This window comes from Etheostoma spectabile, chromosome 14 (assembly GCF_008692095.1).
Source record: "Etheostoma spectabile isolate EspeVRDwgs_2016 chromosome 14, UIUC_Espe_1.0, whole genome shotgun sequence".
Taxonomy (NCBI): Eukaryota; Metazoa; Chordata; class Actinopteri; order Perciformes; family Percidae; genus Etheostoma; species Etheostoma spectabile.
This window is the reverse complement of record NC_045746.1, coordinates 16,754,457-16,774,637: the sequence shown is the minus strand read 5'-3', so window position 1 is coordinate 16,774,637 and position 20,181 is coordinate 16,754,457. Positions and strand designations below refer to the sequence as shown.

Genomic DNA, 20,181 nt, shown 5'->3' with positions numbered 1-20,181 from the left:
TGCTCCTTCCACTGCCCTATTACCTCCTCAGTTAAGGTCAACAGCATCCCATCCTAACTGTACACAGCTTGGATGGTTCCCTTCTTCCCCCTCCTGAGGTGGTGAATGGTTTTCCAGAAGCAACTTGGTGCCAACCGAAAGTCCTTCTCCATGTCTTCTTCGAACTTCTCACACACCCGCTAATTTGCCTCTTTCAAGGCAGAGGCTGCAGACCTTCGGGCCCTTCAGTACCTTTCAACTGCCTCTGGATCCCTCCAGGATAGCATATCCCGGAAAGACTCTTTCTTCAGTCGGATGGCTTCCCTGACCACCGAGGTCCACCAGGGTGTTTGTGGGTTACCGCCTGTTAAGGCACCTAAGACCACAGCTCTATACCGCAGCTTTAGCAGTGGAAACTTTGAACATTGTCCAATCAGGTTTAATGTCTCCAGCCTTTAAAGGGATGCACGAAAAGCTCCTCCTCCGGAGGTGGGAGTTGCAGTCTGTCGGACAGGGGCCTCCTCCAGACGTTCCCAATTTACTCACACTACCCTTTTGGACTTAACAGGTCTGTCCAGAGTCCTCCCCCATCTCCTGACCCAACTCACCAAAAAATGTTGATCAGTTGACAGCTCCATCCCTCTCTTCACCCGAGTTTCTAAAACATACGGCCTCTGATCAGATGAAACAATTTTAAAATCGATCATTGACCTTTGACCTAATGTGCTCTGGTACCACATACACTTATGAACATCCCTATGTTTGAACAGGATTTTTGTGATAGACAATCCATGACTAGCACAGAAGTCCAACAGACAACTACTCTGTTTTAGATCAGGGAGGTTGTTCCTCCCAATCACACCTCTCCATGGATCTCCATCATTGCACACGTGTGCGTTGAAATTCCCCCAGTAGAACTATGTAGTCCCCCACTGGAGCCCCATACAGGACTCCATTCAATGTCTCTGAGAAGGCTGAGAACTCTTGTTTGGTGCATATGCACAAAACAACAGTCAGAATATAGTTAGTAATGTAAGTAGTAGTGCGTGTGTGCTTGCAAGAATTATTCATTAAAATATTATCTCTTTAGTGGTTTTTAAAGAAAAAACAACACACTTGTTTGGACTGGCGGACCTACTATCTGCCAATACTGGTTAATCACAAATATATATTGGATAGTGATTAGGAAAAACTATTATGATGTTTGTCTAGCATGTCAAGGAGGATGTATTGTTTAAAAATGAGCACATCACAGGCTAGCAGATGTTTCTAGCTTGGTTTACAATGATGGCTTTATTGCTCAGCTAAAACAGTGTGCTTTCTGCATACAAGCCTAAAAGTCATAAAAAAAAGTACACACGGCTAAATTTGAAGGCTCCGGTCTTGGATCTTGAATCTGTTTTCTAACTGTTAGCAAATAGCAGTACAAAACAGCCTCTACTTTGTAGTCAGCAAGAATGTGTGTCAACCAGCCAGCCTGTAGTGTTCTCTGTCCTGCGGTTGTCTCCGTCAAGCTTCTGACCCTACGTATCCATAAATCCATGACCATATCTTTACTGGGGTTAGCTTCTGTTTCAGGCAAAGGGGGCTTGGCCTTCTCCTTTACCTTGTTAAGGTACACTAGGTTAGCCTCCTTGTGTTCGTTTCTCAAATGTAGGCTACTTTTAAATTCGTAGGATGTTTCCCTGTAATAAACTGTCCACATATTTTACCACCTTCCACTGCAAGGCACTTGCTTTTATCTGACACAGTTGTATAGGACTCTGCGGCTTTCTTCCGACTTTTGGTACCGCCATGAGGCCAGGCAACGGGCACTGACTGTTGTTTGTTGTTGTCAATTTTACATGGAATGTCGAAATTTCTGGTTTCCCATTCAGAAACTATACACGGGAAATGTCATGGTTGGAAAGACATAATGTTATTTGCTCTTTGAAAGACATTGACAAAGACAAAACCTAAGATCCATTTACTGGATCATTTTAACAAAACATAGATTTCTTTTTTGGCACCTATAGCACATTGCGCCTTACTATAAGCCTGTAAACATGGAGGCCTCAATAAAGAGAAGGGAGAGCATTGCACTTTAATACCTATTTTATACAGTCTGTTTAAAACTCACAGAAGAGAGTAGTAGCAATTGTGATAAATTTGGCTCGTAAAATTAAATGAGAACCAAAGTCATTGAAACATTTTTTAAAACATTTTTTTTCATTTAAAAATTAAATCGTGAACAGGGTGAATCGAGATCGTGATTTTATAACGATTAATTGTGCAGACCTGAACTTGACACAATGTATAAGGAAAGAAACACACAGGTGAGGTGGCGGTTGAGCCACAATTCTCATGACAGGGCAATGTAATCATGTTGTTCATGGTTGTCAGACTAAAAGAAGGCTTGTGTTTGCACAGGGAAAAAAAAGAAAATGAAATGACACTACAAGAACCGCCTTTGCACACATGAGCTGCACACAGGGGTTATGCAAGAATAACAATTTAATAGCAACAACAAGCTTCATGTTAATATAAAAATTTGCAGGACAGAAGTATAATACATTAAAACAGAATGAAAAGGCACTCAACCACTGAATGATAATCCCAGTCACTTCTTGAAATAAGATAGCTTTTCTGTTCATTCCTTAATTGTTGACATGGATGCATGTCCTAGATCAAAGTTAAATCCAGACATAGACTGAGGCTGAATCCCATATCTTCATCTTACCCCATGAAAAGATTCTTGTCCATGCGGCAGCCATTGTTGCTTGCTGTACAATAGCCCTTGTTTACAAGTAAGCTCCCGTCCTCACTTGATTTCAAGGGGTATACACCCCTTGATCTTAGCCCTAGCCCTCATTCAAAAAGAGTATTGGTACAGCACTAGGTTTTGCGTGGACTCGTAAAACCAAGAGGAAGGGGAAGGGGTAAGGAGTAGGGGTAAGATAGATAAATGAGATTCAGCCTGAATCTGTTTCTGTTGTTAGTTAAGGACTGAGTTTTAATCCGTGTCCTGGGTATTTATATGGCAAATACTTAAGGATTTCAAGGTCTTAGAAATACATCTTCAAGGTAGTTTTATTTGTTTTGACTTCATAGCAATTTATACAGTTCAAGGGGATGTCAAAGTCATGTTGGACTTATGTAAAACGTCAGCCCCTGCTGTTAGAATGGACAGGAAACACTCAAGATGACAAACACACCCAGCGTTTTGGTATGTGCTCAGGTCTGTTGGTGCAGCTTTGGTTAAAGAGATACTGTAGAGAAACCTGCCGCTCCACATGTCTACTGCATTGTTACAGAACTACTAATTAATTGCAATACAAATACACACACATACACCATCATTGTGCCGAAGGACACATAGGCAAAATCTTAGTCACAGTTGAAGCTTTGACATCTCAGCTCAGCTGTGTTAAAATACCTGACATACGGAACAATGAAGGTCAAAATGAGTCACTGTATAGTGGTTACTTGTTAACTTTTTGTAGGAACTGTGGTTTTATGAAGTCAGTTTGTTGCACATCTCCAAGTAGAAATAATTCATCCTTAAACCTTTTTATTGAAGTAGCGTGAACTATTATAGTCCACTGTATTGTCTGGGGATGTGAGTTGAAGTACATGGAAACAGAAATGTTCCTTAAAAGTATGACGTCTACCCTATTTAAAAAAAAAAATTATTGTTACATGAACATGTTGAAGCATATAGTGATGTAACAAAACTGATTTGTTAAATGACAGAACACTAAAGGGGAACACCATCAAATTCTGATTAATCAACTGAAGACAGCATCGTTCGGGACTGAAGACTACAAGTTTGAAAATGTAAAAAATGTGGGCGTGTGGAGTTAGAAGGAACCAGACCGCTTTAACCAGTTCCTTATCTTTGCTTGTGGCTATTATTTCATAATTTTCTAATCGCACTCATTTTTAAGTAATCATCGTTTTTTTGTTGAAACGCAATTAATTACAAACGCTAGCTACGGTCCTAAGGTGCATGATTGTTGATTGTAATTGTCAGTTTTACGTTCATTTAAGATACAAATACAACATGTTATGATAAAAATGGGCTATGTTTGTGTTATTACACCATCTGGGTTACATGACACATACAACCAAAAAAAGGTCCTGGGATTCATTCTAAATTTTAATTTGTTAAATAAATACATAAATACATCCCAGTATATTGTATAAATTAAAACATTTCATAACAAAAAAACAATGTGTTAAATAAACACATGGATGCATTTTTTTTTTACTTTGACTTTAATCACAATTACTTCTGAGACAAATAATTGCGTAGAAAAATGGAATGGAATTGTTACAGCTCTACTTGTGTCTACATCATGAGGCTACATTAGCAGCAATGCACATAGGACAATATCTGGTATCCAAGTCCATGTGTTGCAATACTACAGGACTCCTGCAGGACTTGATTTATGTTTGTGCTTTAACCGGTTTGTACCTTTTTTTTATTAGCGCTGTCTTATACAAACTATTTGTCTGGAATTCATCCTTAGTTGCCGTTTTTCTTTCCTTCACTTTTGCCTGGCCATTATTGACAGACCCGGTTAATTAGCAGTAGGAATTCATAGAGCTGGATTCAGTGAAGTGAAAGATTTCATTACTAAACGTTGGGCTTCAAGTAATAAATTGGTGATACTGCTGTTGAGTTATCTATTGTCTATTGTTTTTGTTAAATAGGGGTATTGACTCCAAATGACTCCACAGCCTGAACAATGTCTGAATTGCATCCTTACGTATCAATCAGACTAAAGACATAGATTATCCCTTTTTTAAATGGAGGGATCACTTCTCTCTCTGCAAACTATTATAACATAATATTTAATTGACCTAATTATCTTGCATGGTTGACTACAAAGATTGAAAGTGAAAGCATAATCAACATGTTTGTGTGTAGCAGAATTTGCAAACGACTGAGATCCAACATCAGCTAGTTGATGCTTAACAAGTGACAGCTGTGTGCTCTAAACAATTAAAATAGTTAAACAATAACTTTACTACATCAGGCAATAGTACATCAGGCAATATGCAGCACTTAATAATAGTAGCACATGTGGGAATACAGCAGTAAGGCCCTTGAGAGATGACAGCAACGTAGATGCTGACCTCCTTTTAATTAAGCTGCATTTCAAGCCTAATAAAAAGCGTGGCTAAGCAGTCGTAACACATTTTTCCAAACAGACTGTAACTATAAAACACAGCAGGCTGACCTAAATATTTGTCTGTCATCTCCCTTAGGTCTGCATGCTTGAATGTACCAACACGCATAACAATGCACTCAAAGGTTACCAAAGACTGTTTGAGCTTCCGGAAAGGAAGTAGAGAACATATTTTTGCTTTGATATTTCAGCTAGGGGTCATCCAGCAGGACTTCTGGAGGAAAGAGTCGTGTATGTGTTTGCCTGGAGTGTGAATACCAGTCTTGTCTATACAGCAAGTAGCATATTTTCAAAACCTTTCCTGTAAGGTGACCGAGATGGTGCCTAAAACATGTGGCTTGCCTGTGGCAAGTGTCTGCCAGTTTGTAGATATAGATGCAAATGTGTGAGTTTCACTGCTGTAGGCCTCACATCCCTCCCTCCCTCCCTCCCTCTCTCTATCAATCTTGTTCTTATGCAAACAAACATTACCACATTTTATTGCACAGCCAGAGAAAGTAAAGAAAGCACTCTCATCCTTCAGTTACATCCTGTTGAACCATTTCCAAATAAAGATAGATTTTTTCAGAATGGCAGGTGTTGGTGTTGCAAGTTCACAGAGTGAAAGGCTTTGCATGCTTCTTTGAGTTTACATGTAAACACACATCACCTTGGGACAAACACATGACTTATCGTCTTATATCTGGACATCTTTTATAAAGAAAAATACAGTTTTTGTCAAGGGAGTCTGGTGTATCATTAACGGCTTCAGTTCCTTGACAGAGAGGGCTGTCTGAAAAGTGGTAAAAATATTCTAAATATAGTGTGCCGAGCGTAATTTACTGTACACGGACTATAGATATGTACCTCATACAATCCCACTTTAAAAATATTCAAGTCAAATGTGTTTGTTTTACTTTTTGCATGTATTTGTGTCCATTTTAGGCTCTCAAATGATAAAGCAGTGTAAGCCCCCAACTGCTAAAGCTGCATTAGGCTACAGTATATGAGTACAGGAAAAGATCGCTCCTACCTGCACAACTAGGGCTGCTCGATTTATGGGAAAAATCATTATCACAATTAATTTGGTCAATATTGAAATGACGATTATTCAACAGGATTACTCATTGACTTTTGGAAAGATGTTGCATTTATTGAACCTAAAAAACAGTGAAAACGCCTTAAACTTTGGAATTTCCCTAAATACTTTTTCCGTTTAAACTTTTTGAATTCCATTCAGAACATAAGACAAAATAAGAGTTTACCTGAATAATGTAATGTGCAATATAATAAGGGTTTTTCTCAATTACATAGTTTTTGTAATCATTAGGAGCCAAAATTGTGATCAAAATTTGATCATCACTTGTGAGTATGTACGAGTTTTGAAGTCACAGACAGTGGACTATTAAATTGTGGCGCTGCTGCTATTGTTTGCGTGTCATTTGACTTTGTGTTTCATCCAGCTGTGCAAAGGTAAAACTGTTTTGTGTACAAAGCAACCTTTGTATCATTTGTTTAATGTGATGACAGTTCATGATTATTTATAAAGCCTCTCTGTTAACTTTAAAGCCCCTGCGTCCTCACACTGACGCTGCATGTCATGAGACATGAGTCGTAAAACAATTCTAATGACTGAACAAAGCCAAAAGCCTCTGGAGAAAAATGTAATTATTCTAATCAAAAATCTCATTTAAGCTTATACTAATACCAATTTGTGATTTCAGGTGATGGCTATTGTAGCTTCCTAGCAAGATTGTACGTTTATTAACTTTGTCCTGGTGGCATACTAAGCCTTTGTTCTATGTAAAAGTCACACTTAACATGGAACGTGTTCTAAAAAAACATAAACTCACTCTCTGCTTAGCCGGTTCAATTCAACATTCCCTAAGCAATGATTCACTGCTTTCTTTAGCTAAGCAACATATTTCTTCTCTTTTGAAAAGCACTGCTTATACTGCACAGGATGAGATATTTGTATAGTTATCCTCATGCACTACCACATTGTTATAGTATATTGCATACTAACTCATTAACTCATCATAAAAAGGTTTTCTTTATTCACATTGCTTAGACTACGTTTACACGTGGGCGGCTGTTTTCATAAACGGACAATTCAACCTCTCCGGTGCACACTTTTTCAGAAAAGTGTTCATTTACATGTTTCTAAACAGGGCCTTAAACCTGTCAGATGTTTCACCAAACATCACTTCAAAGCTCACATTGTTTACATATTTGTTTCTGCTGCAGGAAACATTCAAAAGTACAAATTAAGCTGATATATTTTTCAGTTAGTAGAGACTCTAATTTCATGTTTTTAACAGTGTACCCCTCAGTGCTGCTGAGCCCAGTAACACTTCCGAGGATGACGAGGCCTTGGTTGATAAAATCACTCCGGACGTCAAGAGGATTTCTCTCTATGGCACCGCACCAAGGTCAAAGGTCAGTCACGCTGTTTGCATTGTTGACTTCGTTTCTCAGGTAGTTATTAAAATGACCAACAGTCCACAGTAAACATTTTTTTGTAGTGAAAGTTAAAAAAGAACTTGTGTGTGTGTGTGTGTGTGTGTGTGTGTGTGTGTGTGTGTGTGTGTGTGTGTATATATATATATATATATATATATATATATATATATATATATATATATATATATATATATATATATATATATATATATATATCATTGTGTGTCTTATTTACATTAATAAACTAAGTAATGAATGTTATGTTGGGTATTTTAAATTTAAAAACATTGGTTACAGTGTGTGTTTCAGACAGATATCATGTATAATGTTCCACTAAGCTTTATACGACCCCACCAGCATTGGTTGAAAAGCCGTCCCAAATAAACAACATACACCCCTAAACAAAAAAATACTTTTAGAAGAAAAAAAAAATTGTCTCAGTAGAAGTAGTTTCAAAAGGGATTTGCCTTCCTCTAATGACTGGGAGTACAGTCGTATGTAAGAAAAGGCAATAATCAAGACTGAAAGAAGTTGTATGTTGTACAGTATTTGTAGTGTGTAAATTCAGTTTAAGCATCATGGAGATCATCATTCATTAATGACATATGGCCTTTAATTGCTCAGGAGAACTATGACCACAATTATTATCAATAAACGTGTGTCAACTGTTAAGTCAACCTTGGCAATCAAAGGCTGATGGCTGTTTGCCAGACTAATAACAAGTTTTAACTTAACTTATGGTTCTGCTTTGCCCTTTCCTTAAAGTATTACCAATTTCCTCATCAGTTCTGAATGGGGAATATCTTTTTTAGCGTTGCTGTATACCAGTAAAATATGCTTTTAGCACACAATGTTCACATGTGTTGACTGATCCAGACAGGGTTTAAAACTCTATACCCTTTCTGAAATGAACGGGATAATTCTGATCTTTTGAAGTGGGGTTGTATGACGTACTTTTTCATAGTCAGTGTATTACTCTATTATTGATTTAATACCTCGAACATCCCCATTTCAAAATATCCGAGCTATTGCTCTAAGACAAGACACACATTTTACTCTGTTTAAATCTATAGTGTGTAGTTACTGTCTCCCCCTTGGGGAATTCTAAGTATTGACAACAACACTGTTGGTGCATCAACATGATAAAAACCAAGAGGACACGGAGGAATAAAACATGATGGTCTCTTCAGAAGAGGTAATTGCATAGCCATACTGAGAAATACAGAGAGTTGTGTGGAGCTGATTAACTCATCAACTCATTAGCTTGAAAGTCACGGGCGTTAAAAAAAAGTTACGCAATAAAGCTTGAAAATTTAAAAAATAGCATTCTCGCTCTGGTTTCTTAATTTTGTGTGCAGCTTTAGTCTTATAATATCATGCCTAAAATACAAGACACACTTGTTGCAATGTCTTCCATATTTTAGTCGTGGGTGTATTCATGTGTGTTTGGCTCTCAGATAGCAGAACAGGCCTATAAGTTTTGTCACGGCACTCTAAAGATTTTAAAACTTGTCTGAACAAGAATGTCCTTTAGGGGAAAACTTTAAGTGAAAGTTAAGCATAGGGCCCACTAGTGATTACAGGACCCCATTCCACCTTTTAATTTGTAGAAACTCACTCAGGGTCTTGCTTACACGATCGTGACTCCTTTACACGTACAAAAAGAAATAGACAAAGAAAGACACTTTAATTTGAGCTTTACTTGCTTAAAATATTTTTATCTACAAAAGTGGGTCCCTGCAGAAAAAGTTTGGGAATCACTTATTTAACCCATCACTTATCCCAAGCACACACTCACAGATAACTGTAACTGAACTTTGAATATGAGCACAATCTTAATCATATCACTTAGATTTAATATTTCACTCCTACTGTCTCACTTGGGTTACACCTACAAAAAGACACACTTGGCTGCAGGTGACCAACACACAGGAGTCCACACTAGAGGGCACCATACCTCAGAAAATAACACACACAATACAGTATGTCTGTGCACACTGTATGTTCAAAAGTAATTTCAGGTAATTTGCTTTTATTGCATTTAACGTACACATTGTTATGGTTTAATTCTATCTGCATTACTCTGGTCTTATTTCCCAGGTACGCCTGTCATAAATATGACACAGTATTAGACAGAGAAACAGGCAAAAAACACAAAATACTTTTTATTTCCCTCCAGAAGGGGGCACCAGTGCTTTGCTAAGCAGCAGCGTAGTGGGAAAGATCAATTTGAATATGATTGCTTTGTAGCTTAGACCTGTAGGACATATGGCATGTGAAGAAAGTAATCCCACTTATTAGTAGAAAAGAGCATCCAATTGGCATTAGTTGGTCAGGTTTAACACTAACGAGGTAAATTGCAGCATGGTGGTCCAATGGTTTGCATTGTGACCTTACAGCAAAAAGGTTCTGGGTTTGAATCCAGGTAATTCCGGATTGTTCTGTGTGGAGATTGTATGTTCTCCCCATGTTTGCATGGGTTTCCTCCATGTGCTCCGGTTTCCCCACCATCAAACAACATGTAGTAGGTTCTCCAGTCAGTGCCCTTGATCAAGGCACTGGCTCAGATCTGGAGTTGATCCCCAGGCGCTGTAAATGGCTGCCCACTGCACCCTTGAGGGATGGGTTAAATGCAAAGAATTAATTTTGCTAGAAGTATATGTATGTGACAATAAGAGTACTTTTACCTTGTTGAGTATCCCGGGAGGGAGCTGAGTAGTATTTACATAATGTATTTGTCACCAGTGATAACATGATTGAGTTTCCACTCATCATCAACTAATATGTTATCATGTGGCCACCTAACAGCTGTGGTATTTTCAATAAAAAAAATGAATTAAATTACAAACGAAAACAGTTATGTGTGGCATTGTTGTAATCTTTGGTTTAGTTTTAGTACTTATATATGCACAGACCCCTTAATGTACTATACTTTAGATGTGTCTAACACCACAGAGATACCCTGTCCACCGCATACAGCCTCAGCTAAGACTCCACTGACACTCCATTAGACTGGCACACCCAGTTAGAAAACTGACTGATGGTGGCATGACAGACAGCCTCCTGTTCCAAACTTCGTTGTTATTGCGGCTCTGCAAATCATTTGCATGTAATCACCAGAATAGCATCACCTCTATCTTTGCAATCAATCAGTGTTTCCCTGCAGGACCACACCAATAACCAGATATGTTTAAACAATTTATTAATGAAAGATGTTTGGTGAATGAAGTGGAGTCACTTGTTGATGTCTGGTTAGTGACTATGTTGTGGGGAAACGCTGGTAGAGAATCTGCCATTGTATCTTGGCATGACAGACCCCTTATGGAGAGGAGAAAGGAGAACAAGAAATAAACAGGGTGAATGCGAGAGCAAATGAGAGTGAGGGTTACAGTGGCAATAAAAGAAATATTGAATCTTGTTAGATGGACATTTATAGGAATGCTGGAAGAGATGCGTAAGAGGTGTGGCCCTGCTCATGAAACTCCATTTGGTTAGGATAGCTGAGTCATACTAGCTGCTCTTTCAAGATACTTATTTAAATTTTTTCCTGCCAGATTTACACTTATCGCAATCATTTAAACAACACATTTTTGTAACAATAATGGCTCAGTCATGACTTGTACTTCAAAATCTATGTACCCAAACTAAGCCGTTGAAATTATTTGGTGATGCACTGAATTTCTCTGGCTCCAGATATTTGCTGTATGTCTATCATATGCAGCAAATACAGGCTATATAACAGTATAATGAAGAAAAATACCTTTTGTGGGTATTTTTCTAATTCACAGTTTTTGAACCAGCAACTGCAGTGGCAAGTTAAGTAGATTGTGTTCTACTATTCTTTCGTTTTATCAGGGTGGAGCAGATTTTGCTGCTTGGAATGAAGTTAGGGTGTCAGCTCTTTTTCTTGTTTGCAACTTTACGGTGGAATGATTTCACTGTACAACAACCTCATTGTTGTGACTCAAAGAGGCATTGTTTGGAGGTTAATTAACAGTTGGTAAGGGTTTCACAGTGGTTAGGTATGTTTGGTATGTAGGGTATGCATTTTCAGTTTATTTTTTATTTAATAAAAAGTCATAAAAGTTAATTATCAATTATAAGATACAGTCTTGGTCAAGGCAAAATATTTTGCACATTTCTGGTAACATTTTATGTTTATTTTCTTAAGATTTAATATTTCTCATGTAATTCAATCCCTTGCATTTCTTTCTCCCTCTCTCCTTGTTTCACTGTCCATCCTTCCATCCTTCCCTCTTTCTCTCAGGACAAAGAAATCAGCTACTCAGAGTTGGACCTCCGTAAGCCAAAAGGAACTACCTTCTCCTTTGGGTTTAGAAAGAAGAAGAAGAATGATAAAGGAAATATCTCTAAGAGCACTTATGGCCTTTATCGAGCTGACATTGAAAAACAAGAGGAGGTAACCCCATTCCCTGAGTGTTTTTTCCTCAATTCTGTGATAAATTAATGTTCCTCATTATTTGTTAATTTTGAAAATTTTGTGCATCAACTACCTACATTTTATAGCTTTATGATCATATTATTTTGTCAGATTTATCAATATCCGTATCTGTTTTTCAATCATAATTATGTGTGTGTAATTGTCTGTATTACCATCACAGAGCTCTTCTGAAAAATACACCTAGAAAGCTCTTTTAATGAACAAATGTTCCAGTGAATACTGGACTTACATTCACCATGTGGCCACAAACACAACTCCATATGAACAATAATGTTGCTCCGTAACTACTGGGTGTATAAATATGCAACTGTTTGCTAACAAGTACTCTAGTTAACTTAACCCTTGTGTTGTCTTCGCGTCAACCATGAACACTATTATCGCTTTTTCTGACATTGTTTACACTTTTTCAGTGTTGTGGATGCTTTTTTTGATATTTTTTCCAAAGTTATTTGATATTTCTAATGTTGACATTTTCAGTGCTTATTTCAAAGACCCTATTTGTGATTAAAAAAAAACTGAAAATGCAAATTTGATCCGAGGAAAACATGAGGGTTAAAAGGTGATGATATGTCAATGTTGCCTTCACTTGTTCCACTGCCCCAAAAAGCACTTCAAAGGATTCTAGAAAGACTATCAATTTTGAAAGTTCAGGGATTAACTTTTCTTAATGACATAATGCTTGGCTCTGTGGATTGTAATGATAAAAGAAGAGGCATGCAAAGTTGGGCTAACTTATCCACATCTACAAATACAAATTCTGTAAATTATCTTCTTCTAGACTCCTACAGACCTCAGTCAGATGGAGTTGGATGAGGCCACCACGAAGACAATGTTCAGCATTTCTCAACCAGAGCTTGACACCAGCAAAACATTCAACATCCCTTCTCCTCCCCCTGTGGCCTCAAACCAGTCAAAATCTTTTACTCTCCCTATCAAATCGCAGTCATCTGTTGACTTAAACACCGAACTAAATGCGATGGAACCTTTGACAAACGTCTCCGATGTTTTTGGTGCATATCAGGAACCGAAGAAAGCACCGATTGCTACCATCAGTGAGCTGCAGCTGGACAATACAGAGTCATCAGAGGAGAAAGAGAAAATCCCTGTGCATGATAATACCAATCCACCTGCCTCCATGTCTCATACAGAAACCACCTCTGATGTCGATAACCAGACTGTGTCTAGCATTCCAGCTAGCCAACTTCCAAACTTGCCTGACACCTCAGATAAACCAGTAGCAGTTGTTGATTCTGTCTCCTTTAGCAACGGCCCATGTGATAATAACATCCTCCAGCAGTCTCACACGAAAACTGAAATCTCTCTTGCTGAATCCACCAGAGTTACATTATCACATCATCAGCCTGATGCCGCTGATGTAGATGACAGTACAACTCAAAATGGCAAACTCTCCCTGGAAAGTGTTGACTCCAAAAGTAATGCCGCAATTGCAGAGTCAACCCCTTCTCCTCAGGCTAAAAAGCCAGCTCTCAACTCTGCTACTGTCCATCAAGAAGTCTCAATTTCTCGCTCTGAGAGATCTATTCTCGAAAGTGCCATTAGTGTCAATACAACCTCGGCTGTTAGCGGGAAGAAAGGTTCTTGTTCTGTCAGTCCAGATGCAGTTTATGGAGCATTGTATGAGTCCCTTTTCCCACAGAGTTTTACCTCAGAGGTAATGTCATCCCTCTCAAACCTGTCGCCTCAAATCCATACCGAGATTAGACATCCTACCACAAGATCAGAACCTTTCATGATTAAAACTTGTCACACAGAAACTGTTTCCTCTCACCTGTCAGCTTCACATGAGTTTGACTCTACTCCTTACAGAATGGATGATGCTGTAAGGGATTATAGTAATGTAAAAGCCACCTTTAGCGAGAGAAAGGTGATATCTTCTCCCAAGAGCTCCAGAGTTACTTCTTACCAAACTGCTGTTGAGCCTCAAAGAGACCCATATGCACACCACAGATATCTACCTTCCTTTCTCAATTCAGGTTTTGAACCAGTTGACAGTGATAAAACTCCTTACTCAGAGCCGAGCCGCTCCCTTTCAGAGGTGAAATCAGACGGTTTTAGCCTCATTCAAGACAGGTCAGCCCCTGTGGTTCAAAGCTCCTCCCCTCCTGTTTCAGACAATGCAACATCCCATGGGGCAGACATTCAAGTTACGGACTCCAAACGGAGAGGAATTGTGGTCAAAGAGTTAGTCAGGGACGAAGCAAGTGCCTGTCCTGTCTGTCCTCCCTTAACTGAAAAAATGAGTGCCGCAAATCCTCTTGAGGTGAGAATTGAAAAAAGAGAGACTTTTTCTGCTCCTTCTGGACAAAGGGACGGTTCTGATGGGCCTTTAAGTCCAGCATATCTGAGTTTAGGATCAGATGATGGCAGTGTCATGGAGATCTACTACAGTGCTGAAGAGGACAACACACAGGAGAGCGGGGATGAACACGTGTGCACGGTGGATAAAATGGAAGAACTTTCCGAGTTAGACGGGGTGAAAGAGGACGGGCTGCGTGAGTTTCCACAGCAGTGGGAGGTAGCAGAAAGCGGGATAAGAGACAGAGATGAGGGAAAATTTCGGGTGGTAATTGTTAAACTGCAGAATGAAGTAGGCAAAATGGCCAATGATGACGAGAAAAAGGGTGTCAATAGCCGAATTGAAGTGGAGCAACAGGTAGGAGGGCAGAGGTCAGAGGCTGAAGTGCAGGAGATGGAAACGTCTCAGTTTCCCGTGGGCAATGATGCAAAGAGTCACGAGAAAGAAGTAGAGACCACAGTGTTGCCACATGTGAAAGAACAGGGGGAGGAAAAGAGAAAGAAGGAGATACCGGCCATACCGGTTCAGCAGGTGAACACGCTGATGGAATGCAACTTTGCACAACCCTCCAGTGAGCCGCTTGGGCAGGGGGAGGAGTCTGAGGGAAACTGGACCAAGGAATTGGAAACAGAAGACCCCGTTAATGGAGGGAAGAAAATCCCAAGTCAGGGGATACAATATCTGTCACACAAAGACATCATGATTTCTGAATACATGCATGTTGCTTCCAGTAACCCAAGAGAGGAAGACATAATCACACCCAGATTTAGAGAGACAGAAGAGCGAGTTTCACTGACTGCAGAGGCAGCCAAAATAGTTGAAGCAGACAAACACAGCAAAGAAACCAGCAGTAACACTACAACTAGTGCAGTCACAGATACGTCTGCTGGAGTAGAGGTTGTCACGTGCACTTTGACGCACAGCGCTGAGCTGCAATCAGATGCCACAGAGATTGAACACAACAGGGCTCCACAGCGTAGTGAGTGGGTGGATACAATTACTCCGATCACAGACCGAACCAAGACGGTGCAAGAACAGGTGACAGTTGAGCTGTCAGCCCCAAACGCAGACACACACCGTCCTGATCCTGGAGAGACGCCATCAGAGAGACACGGTCATCCGGCAGAAGTGCAACCCGACCTGAATCCGGGGTAAGTGGAGAGTCTTATCTTTTTTGGAAAAAGTTTGAGTTCATTGCTGCAGGCGTTCTGGATTTAAAGCTCAACATAAATAATGTGTGTGAATGAACAAGTTAATTTAATAGTCCTTAACTTTAGCAATTTTACACATTTAAAGCTGTCATTTAGGAAATTGTGGCTCTGTAATTTCTGTCTTGGAATGTACAACATGTAGCCCAAGGGGAATGTTAGCCACATAAGCGAGCGTTGATTTGTAGTTACTGTAAAGCGATATACTTCTGCAGCCAAGATGATTCACTTTAAATAAGTAACCTTACTTAACTTTCTTAGTAACTTTCTCACCTTACTGTTTGGCTATCTGATGAGGTCCTGAAATGTGCACTGGCTGTACATGTCCTCTGGTATAAAAGTCATCAATGGATGAGTTGCCTTGTTTACCAACAGAGTAGGGGTGGGAATCACCTGAGGCCTCACAATCAATATCCTCACGATATTATGTCACAATACGATATTATTGCGATTTTAAACATATTGCAGGATTCTGCCATATACTGCTTTGTCAACATCTATTTTATTTAAAAAGATACATTTCTCTGTTTGTTCATCTCACTTCAATTGTATTGCTACATAATGGGATTGTCAAGCAGACAAACTGACCAACACATAAATAATAAAAGATTGATACTTAGCGTCTGTGTATTGATACAGTATTGCCATGGAAAATATGGCAATACTATGCTTTATTGATTTGTTTTTCCCACACCCTTAAAACATAGCTATCAGTTGTACCTGATTTGTAGGTTAGTTCATTGTCTGGTATAACACATAATACAGTGTTCATGGTTCAATACACTTTTTACAACATTCATATTTTATAACAAAACATGAAAGACAACGTGATGGAAAATGATTCCCTTAAAAGCATAAAAAGCTATACATTAAATCCTTTAAATTAAAACACAAGTCAGAGTTTTACAAGCAGATCATCTCAAAATACTCAACATCTTTAACTTCAACTAAAGAGTATTTTAATTATCGTTTACATCAGGGGCCTTTAAAGTTTTTTAAGGCAAGGACCCCTAAACTAAGAGAGACGGATCAGGAACCCCCTACCACATATATTGTATAAAATTAAGTTGCACAATAAACAGGGCCTACAATAACGTGTGGGTGGCCTAAAGCCTTTTTACATACCTTTTTAGTACATAGAATACTAAGCTAATAAAATAATAATTGTTGGCATGATTTCATGAATCATAGTTTAATGTTGAGCATATGTGGCACAATGAATCCTTAGGATAACTGGATCTTTTAGAGACGGCCTTACCTAGAGGCCAGAAGCCTATAATCAATATGTTTTTTGTTGTTGCTTTTATTACAAGTAGGCCAATTTATATTTGCTAATTATATGTTGGATTCATGTTAAGACATTTTAACTTTTACTTATACATCATACTATAATTTGGCACCCCCCAACCCCTCTAAAGTAACTCTGAGGACCCCCTACAGGTCCTGGACCCCTTGTTGAAGAACAATTATAGTGAATACAAGTTCCCTGGGGCTAAGTTAATGTCTCCAGGTTGTTTTGTCCAACCAACAGTTAAACACAGTTTACAATAATATAAGAAAGCAAATCCTGATATTTGAGAAGCTGGAACCAGCAAATGTTTGCTTAATACATGATACACTCATGATTTTATTTTCAAATCAAATTTATTGCCAAAAACTGTTTCTGCATGTCAACTTATGATGAAACGATAATGTTTTTTGTTTTTGTTTTTTTAGCTCTTATCACAATATGGATTATTGCACTGCTTCCATGCTTAACTTGATATACTACTCTATTGTTAGTGACATGAATTTAGGCCACCCACATCTGCTGGTCTTCATGAAGAAACAAACCAAGTTTCACAGCCACATTTCAATCCTAAAATGGGTTAATATTTGATACTGACTTTGGTAAGAGTATAACTTAAAAGTCTAATTTCTCATATATATATATATGGACAGTATAAATCAAGAAGTCCATATAAACAGCATACAGAACAATTTATAACAATAAACAATACAACTTTATCTAAACATACTCATAAAATCACAATCTATTTTCGCTTCATCGCATGTCCTGACACATGTAGCATTGGGTCTCATGCCGAAATGTTGTCAATAAATTCATATGACACAATTTGAAGTTTGAGGTTGTGACTATACAACACATTTTGGAAAGTTGCTCTCTTTGGAACAGCATGTCAAGCTGCAGTATTTGGGTGTGTGTTATTGTGCATAGCGATGTGCTTCCTTGATGCCACTGCTTTGTTTGGTGTGTGTTGAAAGTGTCAATAGTTGCAGGCAAATGCCACAGCTTGCTTTATTCTGTCAGATGGAGAAGATAGATGTCTGAGAAAGATGTTCCGAGGAATTTCTGGGACACCTTGACGGGTGCAGATCAACTTTTGCTACGTTATGTAAACACAGTAGGACCTTAAATTAGTGCACGACACAAAATAGCTGCAATCTGCTTCACTCATTGCATGCATCACTAGATGTATACTGTATAAATAGGTTTCTACAATATCTGTACTGCTGTGTAACTTGTTGCACAGGTAATGGGGCACTTGCTGCTCAAATCACTTAAATATAGCTTGTTGGTGTCGGTTAAATAGTATATTCAATTTGACTCCTTATTTATTCTTATAAATATTGTTAGCCTATATTATATCCTTAAATATTCCAATTTATGAAAGACCATATTCTTATGTACCTTTTTAAATCACAAGATGGCAGCAAATACATGTCTTTAACTTGCGTGGGAGGCTGAAAGCCAACACAGAAATAAAAGACGGAGTAGGCTCATCAGATAGGGAAACTAAACATGTAAATCAGAATAGGAGAACCAAATGTAGGTTGTATCCCAAGCCATGACTTTATATCTTTCTTTTTAATCATGCATTAATAGTTTTCTTTTAAATGCCAAGCAGTGTTCTGTTTTGGTAAAACTCAAAAGAACACATTTTGTGGAACTATTTACTGGTTGAGTCAAGGTTAAAGATACTTGTTACACTATAGCAAATATGGAGATGTTTTAGTGCTGTAGGTTTTTTTTCAACAGTGTGTGTGCGCTTTTGTATGATCATTTTCATAGATGTTGTTGCTCAATAACTTGCCAACAAACTTTGTGGTTAACAGGCATGCTGATGCCAATTGATAGACGAGGCATTTGGCCAGCCCCACCTGTCTTACAGGGTTCTTCTGTAGTTGTGTCATGAGGCGTAGCACTGGGCATCTTAACAAAAAGGTAGTGACCTAAGATCCACCCCCCTAAAGTGTGGAGTGAAGAAACTGATATTTCCATGTCCTAGCTTCAGAATTAGATCCAGCAATTTGCTTTCCTTGGCGTTTCTTTTCTTTCTTTACCCAAATCAGAGAGGGACTCAATGCTTTGGAGAATGTTCTGCTTGGATAAGACCTGAAGTCAGTTGAGCCCCTTGTAGGTCTTTAGTCAAACCTCTGCCACTGAGCTTTGACATTTGTTTTCCTTTCTTGTGTGACAGACAGGCTGTCTAGTAGCTTACTTGAAACACGAGTGGAATGACAAACTTGTTGAGAATCTCTGTTGTTGCAGATCACCTGACAGAAGTTCACTTCTTCAAACATGGCTTTTGCTGTAGCCGTGAACTTGACTGAGTCACTTATGTAGAGGCTCAGCCTATGCATTTTTTTATACACCATTCAACAATTGTTTCTTATCAACAGAAATATTCCAATCTTTCATTTCACATTGTCTTTCTCCGGACTCAGTTTCAGTTCAGTTCTTTATTTATCATATGCAGAACCTTTACAGAGGAGTAAACAGGTGGCAATGGAAAGTATCAATCAAGTCAAGTATTAAATATGTATAAAGAATAAAGAAGTAAATACAAAATGAGAATCTAAACATAAAATAGTGCAGATTAAATTAAAAGATAAAATATAACAAAACACCTTAAAGTAATAGAAATCAGACCATAATTGCAAATGAAAAAACTGAATGTAAACAGGAATGTAGTAAATGTATACAGCATGCATAATGATAGATATAAATATACATATTTAAACAGTGTGTAGACAGTTGTATAACAGTAAGCAATAGTATTTAAAGATAAAGTGTCACATAGAGTGGCTAATTTTCAAAAGAGCAACCTTTTCAAGGAACAACAGACCCTAATTCTCACTGAATGAATATAAATGTTTGCTATATCTATTTTAACTGAAGTCAGGTAAAAACAGATGAACAAAATGTAAACCCAGAGAAATTTTATTTTTCCTTTTTATTCCATGCATTCTTCTTTGTTCACGAAGCTGCTGCCTTCATTATCCCCTATGTAGTCAGGCTTTGCCAGACCCTCTTCCACAGTGCTGCGGAGGAGGATTTGGCTAGTCCATGCAGCATTCTGGGATGGGAGAAAAATGTGCCCTGGTTTATTGACATTTCTTTAAACAAATCACAATCATCTTGTCATTTCTTTAAACTAGTCCCAATCGTCTTAGGCGGTGCCAGACGAAGTCACAATGCCGTTGCAAAATAGCATCGGGAAGGAACTTCTTTTTGTGGAACATGTGTTCGTTCAAAAGTTGTTTTAGTCGTGTAACAGATAGTCTAGCTAGCTGTCTGGATTTACTCTGCAGAGA

General features: G+C 38.4%; 1 protein-coding gene across 1 annotated transcript in view; it reads left to right on the top strand.

The window, feature by feature from the left end:
* The window catches only part of crybg2 (crystallin beta-gamma domain containing 2), a 44,866-nt gene that overhangs the window by 2,455 nt on the left and 22,230 nt on the right, over positions 1-20,181 (top strand). Inside the window, exons 2-4 of the mRNA XM_032535571.1 lie at positions 7,454-7,571; positions 11,863-12,015; positions 12,836-15,525. Coding sequence (XP_032391462.1) covers positions 7,454-7,571; positions 11,863-12,015; positions 12,836-15,525 — 2,961 coding nt within the window. The remainder of the gene's footprint in view (positions 1-7,453; positions 7,572-11,862; positions 12,016-12,835; positions 15,526-20,181) is intronic.